Below are 24,820 nucleotides of genomic sequence, written 5' to 3' on the forward strand. Positions count from 1 at the left end.
TTGTATTGTTTAGCTCACGTTTAATTATGGACCCATGGATCATGAGATTCTTTTATCACGGTTTAGGTATATTGTGGTCTCTGGAGGCTATGATCTACAATGGCTTTTGAATCTATTTGTGAGTGAATTAAAAATTTCGCTTGTAAAGTAGTTGTGAAGTTAATTTGCAATTCTTTGTAGTCAATGAAATCTACTTCGCTTTTCACTTACACAGCTTCGCCAATTCCAACTGTTTCCAAGTCTCAAAAGTCAAAAGGTTGCTACTAAATATCCAATCCACTGGAAATTTTTATATATATATATATATATATACTCATCCCATTCTCTTTTACAGTGTTCAGGGCAAAAAAGAAAATAGAACAGATTTCATGAACCGTTTCAGCAAAACTGTGGGATATTCAAAACTTTCGGACAATTTTATTATATTCGAACTTTTATTAGCTGCATGCACAACTGGTATGATATCTGCAGTAGTCTCAAACCATAGTCGCGTTCACAAGATATGGCTCTTGAATGCTGTCATCACCTTTGGAAATAAGAGCAAAAGAAATGCTAAGATGGAACCGAAGAATACTTTGATAAAATATTTCAGAAAATCATGGTCATCTTCCTCAGAGATGCTTCTTGACGTAGACATGGCTCTCGCTGATGGTAAGGATTCTATTACAGCATCTCCAAGATCTGCTATGAAAGAAGAGGTACACCCCAGAGCAGGCACACGACCCCAATTCTCAATTCCGGATTCAAGAGCCAGCTCCTTGTATTCCATGTCAATCTCTTCTAGAGTCTCTATGTGCTCACTCACAAAGCTGGATTTGAAACACAATTAATATGAATTTCTATGCTTTTGTATAATACAGAAATTAAAGATTGAAATGAAAGGAAGAATACAAGAAGTAAATACAAGAAGATGCTTAAAGAAGTGTGATATAACAGGATCATAACTGGATCACTAAGGAGAAAAATTAACTTCATTTCGATTCTCACTCCTCTTCCACTCTGTTCTTCAAATATTGCAACTTAGAAAACAGTGGTGGGTAAAGGTAGGCACTTCACAAAATCAAATCGTACTTCAGTTCCATTCAGCAAGAATTTGAGGTTTAGCGCCCTAGCTAACATTTTTTATTACATTACATTATTCCAAAATATACAGCCACTGGTACCCATCATGTTATTTCATTCTAATTCATCATAGAATCTTACAGTACTGGATCAAAAAGGTATTGCACTATAATAATCCTCTCTCTTTTTCTTTTTCTTTTTCTTTTTTTTTTTTGAGTGAAGGCACTACATTAATCCATTAAAAACAACTTAAAACTTGAAAATACAAATTCATTTAAGAGGTTTGAAATCTTAGCAGCAAATTCAACAAAAACAATCTCTAAAAAATAAACGATGATTGTGATAAACAAACAAAGATAATTCAAAACGGTATCTCAAGCATCACACGTAAGAGCATAACTATTAACAACATCTGACAAAGAATGCTATTTGACCATCGATGTCATACCTCACTGGTACAGCTAGAAGACTCTTCACCCCTTTCTGACCAAGCTCAACGAGTACTTCATCAGTGTAAGGCTTCAGCCATTGCACAGGACCAACACGGCTCTGGCCAGAGGATTACCAACAAAAGAAAAGGGAGTGCAGAATTAGCAGTAAAGAACACGAGGGACAAACATATTAATAGGACCAACCTACGGTTGAGGAATAGGAAAGCAAACATCATTTGGGTTAATAGGCATCAGTCAAAAAGGCTCCTCATATGTGAACAGGGTGCAGATATAGAAGCTAAAACATATGAATCTAGAATTATAAACACCTGGTAAGCAAGAGTATGCTCATTGTTGATTCCTCTAGCTTTCAACTCTCGCATGATTAAGACAATGCAATCCTCCATCTGGTCTTTGTATGGATCGCCCGCATCTTTTACATAAAAGGCTGGTACCCCATGGGCACTAAAGAATATCATGACCTGAAATTTTAGTAAATATATATACTTAGATGAGATGTAGTTCTCAGAACAGAAATCAAAAGAACAGCACTATCTATATAAATAAGTTCAAGCACCGATTAAAATCACCTCCTCTGGATTAGAGAACTTCACAAGCTCTTTTTCAATCAGATCAGCCATAGACTTGATATAACCATCTCGTTGATACCAGGACTTTATGATAGAAACAGGCAGCCCAGATAGATATGCATCTTCCCTGAAAGATGGTTCAGATAGATTGACAAAGGTCAAAAGAATTGTCACACACATGCTAGAGCTTCAAAAAAAATTGAGATTTCACATTAGCACCTAAAGATACTTTGGATAACACTGATGCTTGATCCAGTTGTCGAGATAGAATACTGTGGATAAAGCGGCAGCACAACAAGTTTTGTCACCTTGTCCTTCTTGATCTGCCGATAATTCAAAAGTTACTCTTAATAAGTTTACAAGTAAAAAATCTAGGAAAATTTTACTATAAAATGTGCAAATGTGTAATGGAGAAGTTAAAATTCACCTGCTCAATTGCGTCCTCAGTGAATGGGTGCCAATAACGCATTCCTACGTAGACATTTGCTGCCATATTTCTTGCTTCTAAAGCTAACTTAATATCTCGTGCCTGAAATAGATTTGACTTAAACTGTTATGACCACACTAACAAGTAAACTAGAAGAAATTGTTAACTCTAGAAAAAGAAATCTTAAGGAAAAAGAAAGCACGAATAAATAAGACAATAAGTTTTACTACTACAAGACCAGCAGAACAAATGCAATGAAAAAAGAATCATCACATGACAATGAAGGTAAGTATTTCAATGGACATGCATTAAACCTGCTCGTCTGTTATTTTCCGCAAAGGTGAGCCACCTCCTATGGATGAATACCCTTCCTTACTTTTGGGAGCCCGGAGTACAGAAATTAATTGTGCCAATGGTTGCTGAAGAAACCGAAACAGCCTCGGCAGACGTATAATATCCTGTATCAGAATATCATAGCCATTAACCTAAACACATCTTTGAGACTAAAATATCTGAATAAAAACAAAGTAAGAAATAAAAGCAAAAGAGAAAATTCACATCCACATACCGGATCTGCAAATAAATTAAATAAAAATGGCTGAACATCATTAAGTGTTTCTGGCCCTCCAAGATTCAGAAGCAACACCCCAACCTTTTCCTCTGTGACATGTGATTGAGATTCTACAAAACTTAAATCATATGTGCCTACTCCAACAGACGAAAATGTTAGCGCAGTATTATTTCTCTTGTTAACTTTGTGTGGTAATCCACGGCATAAGACGGAACTTTTATCAATTGACTCGGAAACTGGAACCATGAAAGCCTGAGATTCTTGTAATCCCTTGAGTGAGCGGCAAGAAACGGACAATACAGGTCTGACTTGAGGGCATGACCTGTCAGCAAAAAAAAACTTAATTGAAACTCACTTTCATGATATGATAGTTATTTTACTTACTACATTCTCAACAAATATAATTTATATGTAAACGGGTGTATCAGTGTTTTAATGCCAATTACTGAAACAGCCAAATTGCCACAAATCTCAGTGTTCAGAGAAATTAGTTTCGAGAAAATGGAATCACACTATGAACAAAATACATGCTCAGTCAGTAATTTCAGTCAAGTTCTCAGTTCAAACCGTTCACGCCAAAAAAATGAAGAAACCAGATAAAATTCAAGCAATTCTAATCAGAATATGTACGATCCCACAATCAGCCAAACAAATCAGGACAGCGTTGTTAATCCGAATAGTAATCAAATCAATTCTACAAAAGATCATATCAACGAAATAGGAAAATTCAACGGTATGATCGATAAATCCAAGAGACAAACCTAACCTGAAGAATTTACGATCGGAAACAGAAATCTTAACGCCTGAGATCGAAGCCGCATTCATCGCGGCCATCTGAAGAACAATCCAGAAACAACAACAACAGCAGAGATATGTTGTTTGGGGATCGAACAGAGAGAAAAGAAATGAATGGGATTTGGGGCCTTTTAGGGTTTTAATGTTGAGATTCTTTTCTTCGTTGAGTTAGGCGGGCGGAAGTCAGCGAAATAAAAAAACGTGTTGAACGCTCAACTAATACAACCGACGTGTTCAAAGGACACTCACTATTCTGGTTTGACTAGTTCTGATTTCGGGTTTTGAATTTAGGGTTTAATAATAATTTAGGTGAATTTTATATGTTCTTTTTCTTTATTGAAATGGTTTATAGATTTCTCTTATGAGGTCTTGAAATGAGGTGTTAATTTTAGGTTCAAATTTTTTAAAAAAATTGAAAAAGTACATTTGTATTTTGTCTGTCTTATGAATCCAATAATTTTTTTTTTTCCAAACAAAAATCAAATTTGACATGAAAAGTACATAATAATTCTGGATAGTTAGATATAAAACAAAAAACATTTCATACACTTTTTTGGTTGTATTTAATTTTTGTTTTGGACAAAAAATATATATACCTGTGATTCATAAAACCTTTCAAAATATAAGATATAGGACATCATTTTAAGAACTCATTTTAGGAACTCATAGGAGAATTTCTCATGTTTATATTTTTATGTTTAATTGTTTAAACTATTTAGGTCTATATTTATTCACTTATCTTTTTTTTTTTTGTTTCTTATTATTGTTGGAGTATAGGTGAAATAAGGAATTGTGGAGGGGTGAATTTTATTTAGAAGCCTTTCAGTATAATATTCTATTTCATTATTTTTGAGATATGATTATTAACAATTTAATTTTGGTTAAATCTCTGTTTTACTTTTTTTTCCTTTATTTTTGAGATATTGTTATTTATAGATATGGCTACATAAAGTAAAAATATCGGATTTAGTTTTTCATTATTTTTATAATGATTGACATTATGCAAGATGTCAGTCAAACTATATACTAAGAAGTATATAGTGGGACACCATGCTGGGTGCCAACCTAGTTGGTTTCCATTCGTGTATTTCTACTCGGTGGGTCACATGTGCGTGATTCTATTGTTAGATAAAAGAAAAAAAAATAAGAAAGAGTATATAGTGGGCCGGATTTGGGAGAGAAATGTGGACTTGGACCAAGCCCATCTTGTACAAATTGAAATTACAAGTATTAGGGCCAGTATTCTGGCTTTACGATCCACAAGTTATGGGCTCTCGGTGACCTGAGAAGCCCGCCCAATCAGAAGCTGAGTTTCTACTTTCTACTACAAAAACTAGACATTTCATTTAAAAGCGCAAGGCCTGCTAGGGCAAGCCCAATATGAAAAGTAGCAAAAGAATAGCTCTTTCGTTGCCGACTCGCGAGTACCCGACGTTCTCTGGCGTTCCCTCTTATTGCTCTCAATCAGTATCTGTGTCACAGTTCTCACTACTCCGGCGTTCGTCCTCTCTCTTCCTTGATTGCTCCCGGGCGTTCTCTCTATCTATGTTTTCTTGTAACCCTCAAATTAACAATGCGTGTTTGTTCGTCACGAAGGTTTTCCATGGGGGAATTGAAGGAGAGAGCATATTGGAAGCCATTTATGAAGGTGATGATTTGGAAGATGGGGAAGATGTTGAGATGATTGATGGTATAAGAAGGAGAGTTTGTGGACAAGGACTCACATATTGGTTCAGGGGTACTGATTTAGGACAAAGCATAGATGGAAATGTCAGTTCTGTAAATCAAGGATCTGAGAGTAAAAACCATAGGCGAAGGGCAAAATAAGAAGAGGAATAAGAAAGAGGAGGGGTCCTTCACTCTTTGCCAAATGTGACAGATGTAAATAGGTAGGATTAGGAAGATGGCTATTTTTGTTTTCTATAGCGTTTGTGCATTTTAGATACTGTCAGTATGGTTCGTTTATACATGAATTTAATTAACAATGCATTCAAGACTATTGGGTTTGCTAAGGATCCCAAGATGTTTTACAAGATACCTGCTTTTATCTCGCAACTATAAGTTAGAAATGTTTTATGAACAAATGAGATGAAAGCAGTCTAGATTACTTGGTTATATGTTGAGCAGAAAAGAGTGTGTTGAATTTGCAGGGGTTTCTAAAGCCTTGTTCATTGGTAGTCCTAGTTACTGTTTATATCTATTAACAAATGTGAATTAGTTGTTGTTAGCCCTACTGGCACCTTCAGGAATATCCTGACCTTACCTTTTAACATGCTTTCCAAATCCTGCCTTAATAATATGGCATGTAGAAAAAAAAGCCACCCTTCTGCTCGGCTATATATGGTCTAGTAAGGCTTGATTGGTCTCTCAAGGAAAGGTGAGAATATGGATTTTACTTGATGTTGGACAAGCCTGGGGTGACAATGCTTATCCAATATTTAGAGCCGTACTTCCATTCTTGATGTCTCATACTCTATATATTGTTTCCCTACCCTTGCAGATTTTTCTTGCAGAAGCCATTTTGCTGCTTAAGATCCTGTGGTCTGAGATGAGACATGAATCACTTCATGATTTGCTTTTTGTGTAGGTTGAAATTTTTTCCATTTTCCATTTTTTTTCTTTTTTAAGTTCTTAACTTAGGATGCATATAGAAGTTTGGTATATCTACCTTTGAAGAGGGAAAGCTACTGCGGCATCAACAATCTAGTAGAAGTCAGCAATGGACATGCTTTTAGACTTTGCTTAAAATATGCTTCTGGCTGACCATTTCAATTGGCAGAATCGGATAATCTTTGCCAAAACTGCACTGCTCTTTGTATCTCAAGGAACAATTAACTATACACCAATAATGGATCCTAATATAATCAGCATCCTAATATAATTCAGTAGGGTTGACACGCACACCCACACCATTCAAGGAGAATTCATAGACATTTCAGTTTTCTATGATTGAGATTATCCAAACTGAGAACATGTTTTGGCTTAGTTAGCCTGAACAGGCTGATGACAACAATCACAATTCCATATGAAACTATATCACAGCTTTGTTATCAACTATCAGAAGCTTCAGACTGTTCATTGACATTCAATTAGTCAAGTAACTCCTAATAATGTAGACTTATCCAGTTCTTAATGGAATGAGTAGTTTGAATCCCAATATCCCATACAAGTGTATCGTTGTATTCCATATATGCCTACGGTTTTGTGAATATATTTAACAGAGAAAGCATTTGATGTCATGATCCATTCTGAAGTTCCTATTTAATGGATTTACAACTGGTTGAAGAAAAGCGGATGTCGATATACATATTAAAACAGCAAGCAAATGAAAACCAAATCAGAAGATGAGTGAACTTACAAAGTGGCTTTGTTCATTCATTGGCTAGATACGGTAACACTCTCTTCACCATCAGTGGGATCAGCTGCAGGAGACTTCTTTACAAGAGACTTGGGCATGTCAAGATCGTCTTGTGGGCAGCGCTGCTGAGGGTGTGATAAAAACACACATATGTGTCGGAATAGAGCACGTGCTAGCCCCTGCCCGCTTTCAAAAATATAGCCCTCATACTCGCTGACGAGTTCGAGGGTGTCAACAAGTGCATCATAGACTTTCTGGGGGCAGTTGTCAGGTCCAGGCTTGTCATGAAGGTATAACACATCTAAAGTGAAGAGCTTCTGGTTTGCAGGCCATTGATTTTGTGGTCGTACAGATGACCTGCAGTAGATAAGAATCTAGAAGCAACAAATGTCATTATCCAGTGGCATCTCAAAGGAGGAAAGACTGCCATAAACAATTTCATGCAAGCCAAAATTTAGTCACCAATGAATCATCATAAGAGATTGAAACACATGTCAAAGATCCAGAATAAAGTAATCACAATAAGAGAAAGAAACACTCAAATCATCAATTCTCAGAATTTAACAAGCAGAGAAGATAGTGTTCCCAGATCTAGTCAGTGAATGAACAATCTCCATAAGATGATATAAGAACATGGAATGTAAAGAATTCATAGGAAAACTCCACATGGTGTAAAAAGCATTCTGATGAAAATGTGAATTGAGAGTTTGTAAAGAAGCGCAGAAAAATTATATACATGTTATACACTTTGCACACTTAATAAAATAACTATGGTTGGTGTAAATAAGAGTACATCTAATGTACTTACCACCCTGAATATCCGGTTCTGCGCACGGGATTTCTTTGCTTCATGAGCTGCTATCTTGAATAGATGGGTGAGATCTGCTTGACCAGAAGATGAGTAGCTGAGAGGCCCCGAAGCACAGTTATCGCAAACTCAACTTCGCTGCTAAACTCTTTCCGAAGCTACATTGTATAAAAAAAAAACATCAGAACATTTCCTATTAATTGTAAAGTCCTCTAAAGTAAGGGGGAAAGAAATCAAATAAACCACCCTGTAGTCCTTATTACATGGGAACTCTCTCCTTTATTCCACAACCCAGATCAATCTGTCACAATGAGATGGTTTCAGTCCAAATTAACCATGATTCAATTATTTTCTTGATGCACTTCGTCTTAAAGTTCTTCTGATGAATTTCCTCCTCCCCACACCTTTACCTGTCTCACTATACATATTTATCATTTTCAAGTTCAAAAGAAGCTCAATTAACATCTCTTAACTTAGCTTGACGTAGCAAGAACAGAAAAAGCACGGTGGCAAAAACCGCAATCCCTCACAATTCATAAATGCAATTTCCGGCTTAGCCTCCAATTCAGAGTGACAGATTTTGCTTCCACAAGTTTAATCATTGACTGATCGTCTGATATCAACCTTGGATTCAACTAAAGTCTAAAAAAATCTATGTATTCGTCGATTCTCAAATTCTCAATATCAATAAAGGTAATGACAGAAAATAAAGCACTGTATGAAACGGTAAAGAGAGAGTGGTGGCTACCAAAGAAGCGGATTTAGAGAGAGCAGCGAAACCAAAGCGTTGTTCAGGATTGATGGAGAGCTTGGAGTTGATGAAGAGAAGGATAGCTTGCCTGATCGTGTCCAATCTGGTCAGCGGCCTCCCATTAGGACCTGTGGCTTTCATTTCCACCATCGATTCTGCGTCCACATCTACGCAGAACAGTATGTCCTCGTTGTTTATGCGCGCCGGCTTCAACGTGTACCGAGCAGACCCCGAACTCTGTCCTTCGATTCCCTCCATAATATCTCTTCGATCTTCTCTGGTCTGGCAATGGAGAAGGTAAGGTACGTATATCGGCTGAAAAAATACCAAAAACGGAAGCGTTTTATGCAACTGTTTGTAGATATATATGGACTTCGTTCACCGTCCATGTTGCAAGCCCAGTCAGGCCCACTTCAATAATCCGCAAGAGATCGTCGGTCCACGGCCCATTTTGTAATCACGTGAGCAAGCTGGTTCGTAGATTCTTGGACCTTGTTTACTGTCCATGTTGCAAACCAGCCCACGGGCCATCCGGTGATATAGTGGGCAAGCCCGTTTGCAGATCTATGGACCTTGTTTACCGTCCATGTTTCAAACCCAGTCTGGCCCACTTCTATGCTACAAATTACTTTGAAGAGAATATAAAAGCCCCAACAGTTACTCCATGATAACAAAGTTTTACCCAACGCTATGATAGTAGTCTAGAAAATTACAAACCGAAGTCGATGAAAGGAAGCACCCGGATTCAAGAAACAACAAAAAACTACCTTAAGAAACAGAGATCGGTGCAAGTTTTCCCAAGCTAAATTTTCCAAGTGACAATTTGTCAAAAATAACACTTAGTCAGATAGAAATTTGTCCTTTAGACATTCGATATGAATCTAAACTCAGATCATCACGTCCGCACGCACAGAAACTTCTCATCCAACGACAGAATAACTTGAACCAAAGCCCAACGTGTGACCATGATTGGTATTGCTCCATGTGAGAATTGAACTCCGAACCTCCCAAGTCATACGGTTTAATCCTAGAGAGATTCACCACTAGATATCACCCAAGTGGTTACACCTAGGGCACACATCCTTCATTCGTCGGCTCCCATCAAACCCTTGTTTAGTACAGAGTTCTCAATAGTAAGCAACACTCTTTTATCTTGATTTCACAAAAAAAGAACGGAAAAGAAGAAGTTGATGCAAAAACAAGTGCCATACAACTTATAAACCAAGGTCTGCTGCAGTGACAAGTTCACCCATTATCTATAACATAGACAGCATTTCATGTCACACTGACTTCCTGTTACCTTCCAGAGACATATCTATGTATATGAGTAAACTATGTCGACAAGAGGAAAGAACGAAAAAACGTTACAAAAATATCACACCACAATAAAATACAGAGGAAGACCAAGCACATCATCCCATGTAAGTTCAAGTTTACATACCAGTGATCGATCGAAACTTTAAGTGGATTCATGTTGTTTTCTCTCTTCTTGCATAGACTGAAAAATTCGAGCTACTGATTCAGAGGCAGATATACGATTGTGAGGTGTAACTTTTATTACTCTTCTTGGCTGGTCTGTGCCATGAGGCTGAGAGGCCCCTGCTATAGGGAAAAGAGGAAGAGCACCATTTCTTTGAGCAGTTCCATCTCCTTTTTCAATGGGACTATTTGGTGTACTTCCTTGTACCTCAGACTCTCTAGATGCCTGGAACTTTGTAACTTGTGGAAGTGCTCCACTCTTCTGGGTCGGCACACTGCAAGAGTTCTGATGTTCTGTGTTGAAACTAGCTGGGGTTTCAGACAAGTGACTAGTTTGACCATGTGAACCAGGTCCTACAAACCAGTTCGTTTGTTCGACAGCTGAGCTAGAGATGGCTGTATTCATGAATGGCATACCATATGGAGGGAAGAAATTCTGACCAACTGTAGGGACGCCTGGCAGAACCCCAAACCCTTGATGGTTATGATTAGAGGTCGGAATACTATATGAGGGATTCAAAAAGTTACCAGGTAAAGGAGTAGGACCAAAAGGACCATATCCACCACAAGCATTTCCCACGAATCCAGGTGCAGGATATGGTTTGTAGATCAGTCCTTCTGAAGGCGACATCACAGGAACTAACCATTGATGCCCAGGAGATGAATGGAAACACCAAGGAGCCATTTTGGTATCGGTGGCTACAGGTACCTGTGGTGGACCAAAATTCAAAGGTTGACTCCCAATTTTCCCAGGAGAGATGGATGTCTCTACAACTGCGGTTTCCGCAGAGCGTTCCATGTTATGGTTTGGCTTCTCGATATCATCCTTGCTCTGAACATGTGGTGATGGTGTAACAACATACTCTATCGGAACTTTTGCTGCAGGATAGGACTTCATAGAAGGTTTCACAAGATAAGTTCCATCGGATAAAAAATCTGGTGATGCAGCGATTAATCGTTGAACCTGCTCAAAACTGAAAGAGTTCAGCCATTTAAAATCAAACCAGATTTATTATATATATATATATATATCTATATATAGACACACACACATATATACACACATATGTTTATATATATATGTATGTACACTAAAGCTATTTAACAGTGTTCATTATCACCTCACCTTTATCAGTCTATGCAACTCAAACACTTGAACAGCGAACACCCTTTGTTGACTGTAGAGAATAACAACAGCAAGATCAAGAAAAAAAAATCCAGAGTGAAATGAAGATTCTATCAATAATCAATTTTTCATCGATGGGAAAGGGGAAGACAGGGAGACCAATCAGGTAAGAGAGAGTATAATTTTAGATTACTACAATTTAGACTCGGAACCTTCCTGTTAAGTGGTTCATTTGGGTCAACTTGAAATTTACTTCCCTCACATATCCTCAGTGCATATAGAATGAATAAATCAACTTGATTTACATACGTAAACGAGAGATTTCACATAAAACCTGCAGCATTTGAGAGAGAGAGAGAGAGAGAGACATGTGCGCATGCAAGAAAGAACACGTATGCAAGGAGAGAAGTAGTCACAAGATATTACCTTAAATGCATTGCAAATACGATTCATTATACTCAAGACAAGAAGATAACATCTGGTGGTATAGAGAAAAACTTTCAAAGACAAAGTGATTAAAGGACATATTGAAGCTTTGAAAATTCCCATGACAATTTATCAACTCACTATGTTCCGCAAAATAAAGTCTGATGGAAGGATTAATGCAATAGACTCCCTCCACCATGCTATAAACACTTTATAATCTAAAATATAAACATGAATAATTGAATACAAATATACACAATCTGTGTAAATAAAGCATCTAATTGAACAACTAATAATATGAACAAATAGATAACTGTAAAAGCCACGAGTAATTTTTCACCAGACATCCTCCTTACCGTAAATCAAACAGAAAGCAAAAGGTATATTATATTTTTACAGTTACAAGTTACAACATGTAAGAATTTATGTATCATTCTTTTTCACACAGTTATTGCCACACACATAATTTGAACAAAAAGTACATAGAATGTATGCACATTATACATTGGCAAAGTTACAAGCTAAGCTTGGGAGAGCTCCAGATACAAAATCCACCAACTTAAGATACCAAGACACTTTATCCAAGACAAAAATCTCTTCCAAACCTTGGTCACCAATGATTCCCCATAGTGAATTTTCAATGTTATTCTTTTAGCTTTAGGAATTCACCCAACAACAGCTCTACGATCCATGATGAACTTTGAACTGGCAAACATGCCACCTTGAAACGCATCCATGCACTCCATAAATTAAATCCTCCCTCCCCCAGAAGCCATATTCACAACTCTCCCGTACAGAATGGACAAGTCAGGACAACCATTCCACAGTCCTAGCGTTAGTATTTATATACATTCAAAAATCTAATGCAAATTTATATCACTCTATATAACAATAAAAGCAATCAAAAAGAAACAAATGTAGCATCTTCCCACAACCACTTTGCCACTTAATTTCTCCAATCGAAGATGTCCATATTTTCAAAGATGCTTATGATCACATCACATCATACCGATAAGATAAAAATCCAAATCCTTGTTCCTAAAATCGCTCACTATCATCATCTACACGCTATCTCTAGCCTAAGACCAGAAGTGAACAAAAAATTGGATCAGAGAAACTGACAGTACATGAAACAACTGTGATCATTTACAACATTTTTTTAAATGGACATTAATTACATACTCAGTAGCAATTTAAAAATGAAAGCAGGAAAAAGGCAATCCTATCATATAACAGAATTTATAACTGGATAAAAACCAGAACCAGTATCAAGACCTACTAAGAACTTTGATATCAAAAGAAATATCATTTAATGTTTGGCCTCCTTTTTCTTCTTTTTTTTCCTGCTGACAGCAGCATCATTAACTTGGTGTTATTAATTTGATGATTATATCTTCATAAGAACAAGGGTGGAAAAATCAGAGCTTGTGCATACATATTGTTCACCAAATGTGTTCAGCTACCAATCCTTGACCAACAAAAAGGAAAACCTGAAGGAATGCCATATAATACTGCCTTCCTTAACACATAGTATCTAGTAGCTATCAATGAGAAAAGAGACTTACTTGACAATTGCTCTTCTTGCTTTCCAGAAGTGTTTCTGACCAATTATTCCCACAACATCATCAGGAGAGATATCCAAGCCTGACATAGAATCCACCATAGATGTTTCAGAGGCATCATCACTTTTATCTTCGTTTCTCGGTTGTGGCAGTCCACGTGCTCTGTCTCCATGAGATTCACTAGGACTTCCAGATTCCTCCCTCGAATGAAATCTGCTTCTTGGTTGGGAAACATCAGCACGCTCCAAGTATCTTGCACTCTCAATAACCTCATCACTATGTCCACTGTCATGCCGCTGCAATACAGCTCTAGACTCTCCTTGTAAACAATCTCCATTAGCAACATATCTGCCGAAGTTAGCCAAACGGTGGTCTGGATACTCTTGATTTGGAGATAAATTTGCTTTATACACATTTCCATCAGCCTTTTTTCTAATCGGTAAATTTGTGGCAGATTTTACTGAATGATCCCTACTTGAGACACACACTTCAGGGTTCTGATCGCTGTGGTTTTTAACCTCTTGTCTCAAACTTGGACATGCTACGTTAACTCTTTTTGGATCCTTAACACAAACATTTTGGAATTTCACTGAATGACTTGTTGTGAAGGGAGTGGGTCTTTCCCTATCAGAGCTGTTCTGAGTTTCATTATTGCATTGATCCATCCCGGAATTAACATATACAGGGACCCTAAAATCATCTTCATCACCAGCCCTCTTTTTTTGCCCAAGTTGGGATGTCGGAGTTTTCAAATTGCCTCCATCAATCTGGTAAGGCCGAAACTTATCGGCCATATTCTTTGGCATCGATGGGTGGACATGAAATGGGAAAGGCAAATTTCTTTCCTGGCCACCACCCTGGAGAAACAGACCATTTATAGAATTAGATTGTACGACCATCATCCAACGATTATACAAGAGCTACTCCCTCATGCAATCATGCTGATGTCAAAGCACATACGGACGCTTACACACATGAATGTTCAAACAAAAAAGGACAACTGACAATTACCATTGACCATAGTGTGTGTTAACATTTTAGATCTTTTGGGAAGCCCATTGTAATGGGCCTTATACATGGCATCTTCCTCAAATGGATTGGAGGCCCACCTTACTCAAAAGCTTATACTCTTGAGCTGGGTTCTAATCCATTTGCTTATAAAGCACATATGGTTCTCACATTTTTTCAATGTGGGACTTTTGTGTGGTGGCTCCAACACCAATGAAATTGTGTATAATCCAGTTAAAAGCTTGCAATCCCCCATCCTCAAAGCCCAAAAATCATATTCAACTATGAGCATGAAGTATGTATACCAGTTGTGATATGCATGAAAAGGGAGGAGAGCAGAGACTCCAAAACAGTAGTTAAAATTTCAACAAAAATGTTATGATGCTTAACCAATCTCAACATCTCAAAAGACACGTAATTAATCTCCTCTTCGTATCTTTATCACAGTACAAGCTTGGCAAAAAAATGTGTGTTTCCGGATTTTGCATAGAATAACATTTTCTTCAAAATGTTGTTGAATTATCACACTGCCTAGTTATTCAAACACAACAAATTGAATAGAGTCCTAGAAAGATGAAAGGTCTTCATATTTGCTCAAAACATCAACGGTAAGTAATAACCAAGAAAAGTATTACAAAACTGTCAAAATCTAACTTGAAATTTAACAACATCTCCTCTTCAAAGAAACTTTCATCTACAATGAAAAACCAAGTACATCAGCTCCCTATCAACCAAGCTTCTAAACCACACCAGCAACAGATTAGATATACAATCACTCAGAGGCAAAAAAAAATAACCTTGCATCGTCCAAACATAAATTTGCTGCAAATAATTGTCATGCATAAAGACGTACTGAAGGATCCAATACATTACCAAATAATAAATTCATAAGCAGAAAACTCATTTACAGAATGTAACAGAAATCTACCTGGCTAGAAGACCCAGGAGGAACTGAGTTGCTCGTGTTACTTGGGTTAAGAGGCAAGATGCTCGGATTGAACCTCTGAGAAGGAATACTGAGCTGCTCATAGAGTGCCATCTTGTTCCTTGGAGGTGCTCTGGGTCCTCCTTTATCTTTATCATTCACGTGAAGTCTTGGGAACATAGGCCCCATAATCTTCTCATCATCTTTACCTCTCTTCATCTCCTTTTTTCGCTCTCTAAACCAAAATTCAACACGAACACAATCTCCAACTACAAAAATTTACTTCGGCTGGAAAGCAATCAAAAGATCCCATTACAAACCCACAAGAGAAACCACTAAAATCGCTCCTTCCATTGAAGACTAACAGCTTCGCCTCACTAGGAACAAACAAATACTCTTAAGTAAAACACCCAGAAAGTAAAATCCAGTTCTTTACCGTTGAGGGAGAGATTAATCACATCCCAGGCCGAACCAAGCCTTCAAAATCAGAACCGAATTGCAAAAGCTCGAGATCTCGCAGACCCAGTAGGGAAAACAGCCTGATTTTCACCAAAGTTGATCAAATCCACAAACAACACAAACGAACACAATTGTGTGAGGATTGAGTGACAATATAGCGAATGCAATAGAGAGAGATTCGAGAAGGGAAATAAAGGAAGATGTGTCCGGAGCCAAATGGTTGTCACTTACATTAGGGATTCCTCATGAGACAATCGCCTTAAAATCTACAAAAGGGTAAAGGCCAGGCAAAAAGTGCGAGATTATGGGACCCGTTTGGATAGAAGCCATTTTCTAGTGCGATTCTTCGATGACAACGAATCATAATTCTGCGTTTTTTAATTTTATAAAATAATTGATTTACAAAGAACAACATCAAATGATGAAGATTTCGGATCAAACTCTTCATAAAAATATACTTTCAAAGAAAAAGGATCCGTTTGGCTTTTGATTCTTTGTGGCTCCTTTTTTTTATTTTTTTCATTATAAAAGGTTCATATTGGATGGGGTTGGGTATGTGACAATGACACTGTCTCTCTCTCTCTGAGCAATTTCATGAGGTCTGGGGAGTTTTTATTTTGTGTGGGAGTTGGGTGTCTGGATAGAGTTGGGCTTTCTAGTTGGCATTTGTTTTTGGAATTTCATTTGGGTCTCTGGTTAGGTCTGTTGTGAGGGGAGAGTTCATGCTGGGAAGAAAACATTTCCATGTTTTAGAGTTTTCATACATATATTTTTTTAGACAAAAGGAAACTTCATTACCCTTCAAGAAAAACTACAAGGTCTGAACTTGCTCCCTCCTAATAAGAGAAACAACCATCTAACCAGATAAACTTTCATCGAACAAACTTAGCCATTCGCGTAATGAAATGAGCTCCAACATTGCCTGAACCATTAATATGTTGACATTGAGAGAAACCAAGACTACCCATCAGGGACCTGGTTTCTCTAATAAAATGCACCCATTCTAGAGTCTGCAAGAACATATCTAAGACATAATATATCAAAATTTTGTCATGGTAACAAGCTTTTTCAAATGAAATCTTAATATAATTCTCTTGAAAGTTTCCTTTGTGTTTGGGCAAAATTCAGAAAGATCTAACAATGATCTTGGGTGTCAAAAACGTCAAATCCAGCCCATATGAACAAGTCCACATTGTCTTGGATTTGGGCCTTATAGCGAGGCTTTCAACATAACCCATGTGAATTCAATGGTAAGTCCGGCCCATATAAATGATGGAGCTGCTAGTGGTTGTGCCTGCAAGAACAAGAATACCCAGTAGCCCCCTCAATATCACCCAACTGGAATCATCAGCAGTCGCAGAATACAAAATCATATTGGACAATAACGCATGCCCCCTTATCAGCGAGAGACAGTGTAAATAAGTCCCTGGTAGTTTATATGACGCCGTGCCGATCATCTATCACCGGGACAACTAAGAACAATATCAAACAGGAAGCTCACAACCCAGAAAAATACTTTAAAAATGCAATAATTTCCAATCAATTGGACAAAATAAACGACCCGCAGATTATCACCGCTCATGATGAATACATTTATCCAATCACCATACTGTTTGATGCAACTACCACTTTGCGCAAGCCATGCTCGAGCTCGACGCATCGATATAACTTAAAGCGAATTGGCAAAAGAATATAATGAGAATTTACATGCAGGCAAAAAGGCGGAACGAAGTTCAATTTACTTCTTGAAGTTACCAAATTGATATTGTTGGCTGCCAAGACTTGAGAAAAAGTCATTCCTGCCGCTGCTCCCGGGAGCCTGTGAAGATGCAAAACTTGACATTCCCATACCAGACCCCATACCCATTGCTCTCGCCATGTAATTGGAAGCTGGAGGTCCCTTCTCCCTTCCATCTAATCCATCATCCAGTCCCACAATTCCGACATCTGCCAGTGATACCTTCTTGGCTGCAGGTAAGTTTAGTTAGCACATCTATTAGAGATTTTTTAAGTAATTAGTACACCTCAAAACAAACAAAATTTGGGGACACGAGCAGATCAAGAGATGAAGAGACGTTAGCATTTGATTATTGTACCAAAATTGGCATATCTATAATCCATCCACAAAAGAGATTTGCTAATAAAGGAAGTCTACAACTGGTGTTCTCAGTACACTATTCTCCCAAAAAGTTGCTCCAAAGTGCACGACATAGAGGAACATGTTTGAGGTCATGCTTATAATCAACTTGAATATGCCTTCATTTTAACTAAACAACTAGGATTATTCTTTGAGATATGTAAACACATCCAGTACAAGTCATGTTCAACTACTTTGGCAGTGAAAGCTTCAAAAAAATAATGAAAACACAAGCTCCAACAGCAGAATGTCGAGATGTCTCCATCATGCCCATAATATTTAAACAAAGCAAAAGAGGGGGCAAGGGTGGGGATAATCGAACAATATGTACCAGTCAGTTGATGGTTAGGATTTGTATGTTTTCTGCGAAAACAAATCTAGTCTTAATAACATAGACTCATGATTACAGCAAAATAGATAAAACTAATATGTTAGTGGCATAGATAGCATGCATATTTAAATAGTGATGATACTTCAGGAGGAAATGGACATCGAAAAATATATACTTACGAGCGGTTATATTAAGATCAATGAGTCCACGGCTTAGTGAATCAGCCCATACTCCAGATTTCACTTGGAAAGAATCCTTCTTTGGTGTAGGCTTAGAGTCTTCTAAAGCTTTTCCACCCACACTGTTCAGGCTGCTGTCAGGAGCAGGACTTTGTGGATTGTTTGTAGTAGCTGAATCAGAATGTGAACTGAACTCCCCGAAAAGATTAGATTCATCAAAATTGTTCATTGGAACTGAAGCAAATGGATCAACAATGTTAGTATTTGTTGGGTCAGACTTGGTATCCACTTCTGGGGTCTTCATTTCTGGTTGCACAACTGGATCTGGAGTGGCAAAAAAGTCAACAGTTGGAGGAGCTGAAGAAGAGATGGCTGGTTGGGAAGCGAATAAATCCACATCAGTCTGCAAAATGGTTATGCCTGAATCTGTTAGTTTATAAGTATGCACTTTGGCAACCTATGTAGAAAGAATATACCTTAACTCCCCAGATTAGTCAAGTGCCCCTATGCTACCTAGTTAAAAGCTTTATGCTCATAATACTTTTCATTTAACTTTCTATATCTTGGAATCAATGTCATTATCCAAGAAGATTGAGAGGAACACAAACAATAAGTTGAGAGTTCCATGGTTTCATTTCACATCAATGAGAACATACTAGATGGCTTCTCAAAATGGAAAGAGCAATTCGTTAGCTTCTGTTACAGACATTGAGAATTGTGGAGCAAGAGTGAATAGAACACATACAATAATACATAGGTAATCACACCACAAAGAATTCCAAGTTCAAGCTACTAGGACCCAATTAAGGCACTCCAAGGGTTGAATTAATCAAAACACAAACACCATTGGAACGGCATCAAAAAAACCTATATTCTCACTGAAAAATGTAAAACTACATAACAGTATTATGACTATTATCCAACCTCAAACAGAACACAGAAATAAGATTATCCCATATTTATTGCAGTGCTTGAAACTGAGATTGGAAAGTATCAGACCTGAGACTGAGAGCTTGGCCCCTTTTCAATTTCGGAAGATGCTGATACAAAAGTGGCATCGGCAAACAGATCAACCTCTGGTGGATTGCTTTTCACAGCAGATGTTTCTGAGGGAACAGATGTCGTCACATCTAAGAGATCACCAACAAAACTTTGTCCAAACAGATCCACTTGGTTAGAGCCCCCTGCAAGGGCGGAACCAGGAATTTATGTTAGGGGGGACTGTTCGGAAATTTTTTTTAGGCTATTTACATTATACCTATTTAATTGGCAGTACAAGTTACTGAAATTAGTTGATTAGGCATGTAGGCTTACTGTTAGTTGAGATTCTTAAGACGAACTTATGAAGAAACACGGTTACACACTTGCACCAACGAAAGAGAGTAGATACAAAGTGTGTTTTTATTTAGGTGGCTTAGTGTATATTTAGGTATGAACATGTATATAATTGTATTTTTATTTATTTATGTATAATTATGTAAGTATGTATGTATATGTATATGTATGTATGCATGTATCCATATATATATATGTGCGTGTATATATGTGTAAGTATATATATATATATATAATTACCAAACATTTGGGGGGGACTACAGCCTAGTGTAGTCCCCCCCTAAATCCACCCTTGGCTCCCTGCAGCCGGCTCTGCAGAATAAGACAAATTATGATTGGATACAAAGTGCATCGGTACATCCTATCAAGTATCTCATTCAAGAGAAATGAGCTCTAGTTTGGTAGTTAGTATTATTAGAAGTCATTCTGCTGAAAAAACCTTTGATCATGCTAAAGAAGAAAACACCGTGACAAAAAAATGACGGTATTTCTAAGAGAATTATCTACATGAAAAGCATTACTGAACCAAGACATGAATTATTTTTTTTGAACAAGCCAAGATATAAAATTTTTAGCACAAAAGACATTTTTGGCACACCTATACAGTCATAAAAAAAACCAAGAAGCCAGCAGTTATCAAAGATGCCTCAGACAACATATAATGGCATTGGTTTGATACAGTTACATGGTACTGCAAAATATATACAGAACAACATTGGCAGATATGTAGATTCTAGATCTAAGACTTAACTCTGCACACTGTGAGACGTACTTCAGAATACTTACTACTTGTAGTTCCTCGAGGATCAAAGTCATCAAAATCGTCGTCATTATTATTCGAAAGTACACTTGAGATTTGGGAATGAGTTGAACTGTACTTGTCAGACTCATAAAACTTTGCCGATGACTTTGATGCACTAGATGACTTGTTATTTTGATCCTTGCTGCAAAATAACCACTTTTAATTAACATTTCGGGGCAATCATATTTTCTACACACGCACAATATAATTTTTTGAAATTAAATGATAACATCTCTTTGAAAAATGATAACATCAAAAAGGGCATAAATGGAAATAACACATATGGAAAATCCAAGGCTGCAAGTACTTCAAATTCTTAAGTTACATAATGTTGTAGGAAATATAAATTTAAATTTGCAACCAATCGAGAATAGGAAGAACGTCAAACCTTCCATAATATGTAGATCCTTTTTTTAATCCATTCCCCTGACTCTCACTCGTAATGCCTCGACATGACTTTCCAAGAGAATCATCATCAGTCTTTTCTTCTCCGTATCGATCCTGGTCTTTGTAGCTACTTCTAAAGTTATCACCTTCTCTAGAACCACCAAAGCCTCCATATTGATCACCACTCCGAAAGTTGCCACCACCCAGAGATGCTGACCCTGACTTGTATGTTATTCCAGTAGATGAAAGACCAAAGTACCTGAAAAGGTTCAAGCACACAGTTCAATCAATTGCAACAACGGGAGTTAATCTGATGATAAAATTGTTAAAAACATACTTGTCACGGTTTGCAGCAGCTTTATTTCTAGTTTCTTGTATTTTTTCTCTATTATTCAAAAGAGACACGATATTCTCTGCCTTCTTTCTCACATTCAGTCCTACGTCCTTTCCATTTGGCTCAACATATTCAAAACCTGTCAGTGACTTCACCAATGCACAAAGAAAGGGACGATTGAAATTTAGAAAAAAATCAACATTGGTAGTTATTAACATATGCACAGACAAGTATCATAGAATGTTAGAGAAAGCCCTCACTGAGATCTGCATAGTATGTTCAATTATATCATCAACTGCTCTTTCGGATCCATGCGACACTAGATACTCAATAACGGACAATGCCTGATGCAGAAGTAATTATAGATATTAAAGGCATGACAATGAATAAGGGAAATGAGGCAAAAAAGTTTGGAATATTATAATTTGTATCCTTTGGCACCAAGTTTGAGAGAGCTTTACCTTGTAGACAAAACGCCAACCCTTGCCAGTCTCAACCAGTCTAGTCCATAGAACACTCATGACCATCTGGCATTCGGTGCTATATAGTGAAATGAATCAGATATTAAAGAATAGCCAAAACAGCTTCCTTGAGAAAAATCACTACTAGCAACAAGATTTAAAAGCAAAACGCAGAAGAAAGAACAAAAGGTGCACATTACAATTTTTTTGTGGCCTGAGCTATTTCAGCCAATGCAGTGCCATGAGGACCCCAAGGTTCATCATCGGTTGCATCCAATACCTATATTAATAGCGGAAAAACATCTTAGTTCATGAATATATTATTTATTAAAGCTACTCGTTTTAGAACAAGCCGCTGAACTACAAGGAAGAAAAACAAAAATACATAAAACAAATTGAGCCATGCATCCAGATTCCAGGTTCTTTTGCAGGATGGCAACATTGAATGGTAGATTGGAATATTTAAGAGTTCCATAAACCACGATTGCTTACAAAATTACAAGCATTGGTAAGATAAATATTTCAGTAAGCCATTTCGCAATCCAATTCTTAGTGAAATGACAATCATACATAGTGACACTTCTTAAACCAAAGAACAATGCTAATTTAAATCAAATCACAACACTGAAAACATGAGAGTCACACACATTAATACATGCTTATATAGGTACAGATAGATCATTTACCTTCTGTTCAATCTCAGGAACCTTCAAAACCTTAAGATTCACCTCTCTCTTACTGCAATCACATAAACAGAAAATAATGAAAAAAAAATCTTCGGATATCCGAGATTGATTGATTGCAGAAGATGCATTTCACAGAAATGGAAGCTCACATTTCACGGACGGTTTGATCGATGACCTTCATGAAATCCATGCTCGATCTGCCAAAATCAAAGTGACAAACAAAAAAAAGAACAACATGAGTTAAGCGGTCGACTTGTTAGATCTCAAACGAATCGATTAAATGGATAACCGAATGAAGCACCTTCTAGTATCGCTGTGAAAATCACGTGTTCAGATCTCGGGACGAGTAGGTGATGGAGTGCTATTTCGTGGTTGTTTTTAAGTGAGAGATTCAAAAGAGACAACGAAGCTTAGACATTGATGAGTAACAACATCCGCTACCATGGCAGAATTGTTTCTGCTACTGCTGCTCCTTTTTTTTTTTTTCCCCCTAATAATTTATAATCCCGACTTTTTATATTGGGCTGATCTGCCTAGTATGACTTGTGAGTACGGGCAATTTGTTTCAGGAATGTTTGGGCCTGTAACTGGGACATCCATCATGGGCTGACGCGAGATGGGTCTATAAAGGGCCTGGAACGGCCTTTCCGTTTTGGGCTCTCTTAGGGTTCGTTTGGAGCCATGAATAAAGAGGTTTTCTTTCTTCTTTTTTTGAATGTTATTCAATGAAGGGATCGTTGTGCCGGTGAATTTTTTAAGTTTTGGAATATTTTGTTCAATTTGGAAGTTATCGCATTTTTTTTTTGAAAATCGAGAATGATATTACACAAGTTTGCTCTCCGAACATTCAATATGGGTTTAAACTCGCGCCGTGAGACCCGCACACTTCTTTTTCCACGTGACGATAGAGTAAATTGGGTCATAAAGGGTATTGATTTCAATGGAAATCGAACACACGATTTTTTGAATCCATACGATTTACTCAATCATAATAAAATATTTTTTGTTCTTTCATTGCTGCATCAACTTTGGTATATGGTTTAAATATGCAAACAAAATTTAGATTCTCGATTTGCTTCTCCAAATAAAGACCAAGTAAATTCAAAATTCGTCACTCTCTCTGTCTTTAATTTGTTCATCAACATGATTGTCTACATTTCACAATTCACACCATCTGCATGAGTTTGAAGAAATTCATGGAACCCATTGACCTGGAACAAGAAGAAATAACAACAACATACGTCATTACCATATAGTATATACTAATTGTATGTACTAATTAATAAGTATTGAAGGGGTCAAGGACAATAACACACCACCAAGTATTGATGTAGTGTGAACCATGCCTATAATAATAATCGTAATATATGTTAATGAGATTGAAAATTATCAAAATGGGGACCATACCCATATAAAGTCTGTGATTCATCAACTACAACAGTATTTTAAAATCAAACATTTGCGTGCTCTGTTAAAATTTTATCTCACATCGGATTGACATAACACAACTGAGTGACATATAAGCAAAAATTCAGTCGTTCTCATACAACCAACGCGTTTTATATGCCTAAAAATCAATGACGACTGCTCAGGAAGAACAAAGTTGTACTTCTTTTCGACCCAAAACGAATAATATTGGTTTATAGTGTCTGGATTGAACTTTCTAACATGCTCTTCATTAAAAAAAATAATGTTGATTATTCATCGATTGACTAAGAGCTATCTATATTATGAAGGACACACTAGATATCAAGTTGTCCCCCGTTGCACTATGTAGTAAGGATTTATATATGAAGGTCATCGCTTAATTTACACACAAAGTGATAGAAAAAAAAACTTGGAATTGATCAATTATATATTTATATGTGCAGTAGAAATAATTTTCTAACTATGATAGTAACATTATTGTACCAACTTTATTATATTGATTTGACTATCACTAAATTACTAGATAAAATTGAAGTTTTTCTACATGGCTAATTAGAATAACAAGTTGTTTTATCGTGGAGTGCTATAATAGCTAACATTTCGTCTTTTTTTAAAAAAAAAAAATCGAGAATGACAAATATAAGTTTGTCCTTTGGATATCCGAGATGAATCAAAATTTGGGTAGTCCAGCCCGCGTGCACATAAGTTTTTCACTTCATGACAGGGTACATTGGGCTAAATCTCAATGCATGACCAGAATGATATTAAGTAAGAATAACCTCAAAACCTTCCAAATCCATATAGTTTGACCCCATCTCTGTCTCTCTAAACTCTGGAATTTACAACATGAATCTTGAATTTGAATATACAGTATGCGATATCGAATAAATGTGGGATTAATCGTGACTGCAGTTTTAAGGCAATTCACTATTAAATAAGAGTGTACGTATGTAAGCCACTCA

General features: G+C 37.0%; 3 protein-coding genes and 1 pseudogene across 7 annotated transcripts; all 4 read right to left on the minus strand.

Annotated features, from left to right (window-relative positions):
- Positions 1–268: 268 nt before the first annotated feature.
- LOC119993101 (ferrochelatase-2, chloroplastic-like) lies at positions 269–4,036 on the minus strand. The gene is made up of 9 exons (XM_038840029.1): positions 3,848–4,036; positions 3,079–3,403; positions 2,825–2,968; positions 2,511–2,612; positions 2,303–2,406; positions 2,084–2,210; positions 1,823–1,975; positions 1,511–1,611; positions 269–809 (listed from the first exon to the last, which is right to left on the minus strand). The coding sequence occupies exons 1-9, from the start codon at positions 3,913–3,915 to the stop codon at positions 494–496; spliced, it is 1,440 nt and encodes a 479-aa protein (XP_038695957.1). The 5' UTR covers positions 3,916–4,036; the 3' UTR covers positions 269–493.
- A 2,900-nt stretch (positions 4,037–6,936) lies between these two features.
- LOC119993150 lies at positions 6,937–9,128 on the minus strand (annotated as a pseudogene).
- An 834-nt stretch (positions 9,129–9,962) lies between these two features.
- Positions 9,963–16,279, minus strand: LOC119993151 (protein EARLY FLOWERING 3-like). 4 transcript variants are annotated; one of them, XM_038840108.1, is made up of 6 exons: positions 16,010–16,279; positions 15,756–15,858; positions 15,323–15,607; positions 13,390–14,243; positions 11,399–11,450; positions 9,963–11,236 (listed from the first exon to the last, which is right to left on the minus strand). In XM_038840108.1, exons 3-6 carry the CDS (start codon positions 15,536–15,538, stop codon positions 10,253–10,255), a joined length of 2,106 nt encoding a protein of 701 aa, XP_038696036.1. In that variant the 5' UTR covers positions 15,539–15,607; positions 15,756–15,858; positions 16,010–16,279; the 3' UTR covers positions 9,963–10,252. The 4 variants fall into 4 exon arrangements, with proteins under 4 accessions (XP_038696036.1, XP_038696034.1, XP_038696035.1 ...); XM_038840106.1 differs by having other exon boundaries at positions 15,323–15,858; XM_038840107.1 differs by having other exon boundaries at positions 15,756–16,279.
- A 989-nt stretch (positions 16,280–17,268) lies between these two features.
- LOC119992561 (clathrin interactor EPSIN 1-like) lies at positions 17,269–22,812 on the minus strand. Of its 2 annotated transcripts, XM_038839318.1 has the most exons (14): positions 22,732–22,812; positions 22,580–22,627; positions 22,431–22,482; positions 21,945–22,024; positions 21,745–21,823; positions 21,544–21,627; positions 21,287–21,432; positions 20,951–21,208; positions 20,547–20,704; positions 20,058–20,072; positions 19,425–19,606; positions 18,426–18,828; positions 18,247–18,278; positions 17,609–17,746 (listed from the first exon to the last, which is right to left on the minus strand). In XM_038839318.1, exons 2-13 carry the CDS (start codon positions 22,618–22,620, stop codon positions 18,250–18,252), a joined length of 1,527 nt encoding a protein of 508 aa, XP_038695246.1. In that variant the 5' UTR covers positions 22,621–22,627; positions 22,732–22,812; the 3' UTR covers positions 17,609–17,746; positions 18,247–18,249. The 2 variants fall into 2 exon arrangements, with proteins under 2 accessions (XP_038695245.1, XP_038695246.1); XM_038839317.1 differs by lacking the exon at positions 18,247–18,278 and having other exon boundaries at positions 17,269–17,746; positions 19,425–19,604; positions 20,056–20,072; positions 22,732–22,811.
- Positions 22,813–24,820: the final 2,008 nt, after the last annotated feature.

The sequence above is a fragment of the Tripterygium wilfordii genome, chromosome 23 (genome assembly GCF_013401445.1).
Source record: "Tripterygium wilfordii isolate XIE 37 chromosome 23, ASM1340144v1, whole genome shotgun sequence".
Taxonomy (NCBI): Eukaryota; Viridiplantae; Streptophyta; class Magnoliopsida; order Celastrales; family Celastraceae; genus Tripterygium; species Tripterygium wilfordii.

Bases quoted from the DNA above. Each gene is read 5' to 3' on its own strand.
- LOC119993101 (XM_038840029.1), bottom strand. From the start codon at position 3,915: ATGGCCGCGATGAATGCGGCTTCGATCTCAGGCGTTAAGATTTCTGTT. The intron at 3,404-3,847 runs GTTAGGTTTGTC...TTTTGCTGACAG, and splicing joins TCCGATCGTAAATTCTTCAG to GTCATGCCCTCAAGTCAGAC. The intron at 2,613-2,824 runs GTTTAATGCATG...AATCTATTTCAG, and splicing joins GGAAAATAACAGACGAGCAG to GCACGAGATATTAAGTTAGC.
- LOC119993151 (XM_038840108.1), bottom strand. From the start codon at position 15,538: ATGAAGAGAGGTAAAGATGATGAGAAGATTATGGGGCCTATGTTCCCA. The intron at 14,244-15,322 runs GTAGATTTCTGT...CTGTTTCTCCAG, and splicing joins CTCCTGGGTCTTCTAGCCAG to GGTGGTGGCCAGGAAAGAAA. The intron at 11,451-13,389 runs GTAAGTCTCTTT...TATTCTCTACAG, and splicing joins GCAAGAAGAGCAATTGTCAA to TCAACAAAGGGTGTTCGCTG.
- LOC119992561 (XM_038839317.1), bottom strand. From the start codon at position 22,620: ATGGATTTCATGAAGGTCATCGATCAAACCGTCCGTGAAAT. The intron at 21,824-21,944 runs GTAATGTGCACC...TTCACTATATAG, and splicing joins GCTCAGGCCACAAAAAAATT to CACCGAATGCCAGATGGTCA. The intron at 17,747-18,425 runs GTAAGTATATAT...ACTTACCTGCAG, and splicing joins TGATCTTAATATAACCGCTC to CCAAGAAGGTATCACTGGCA.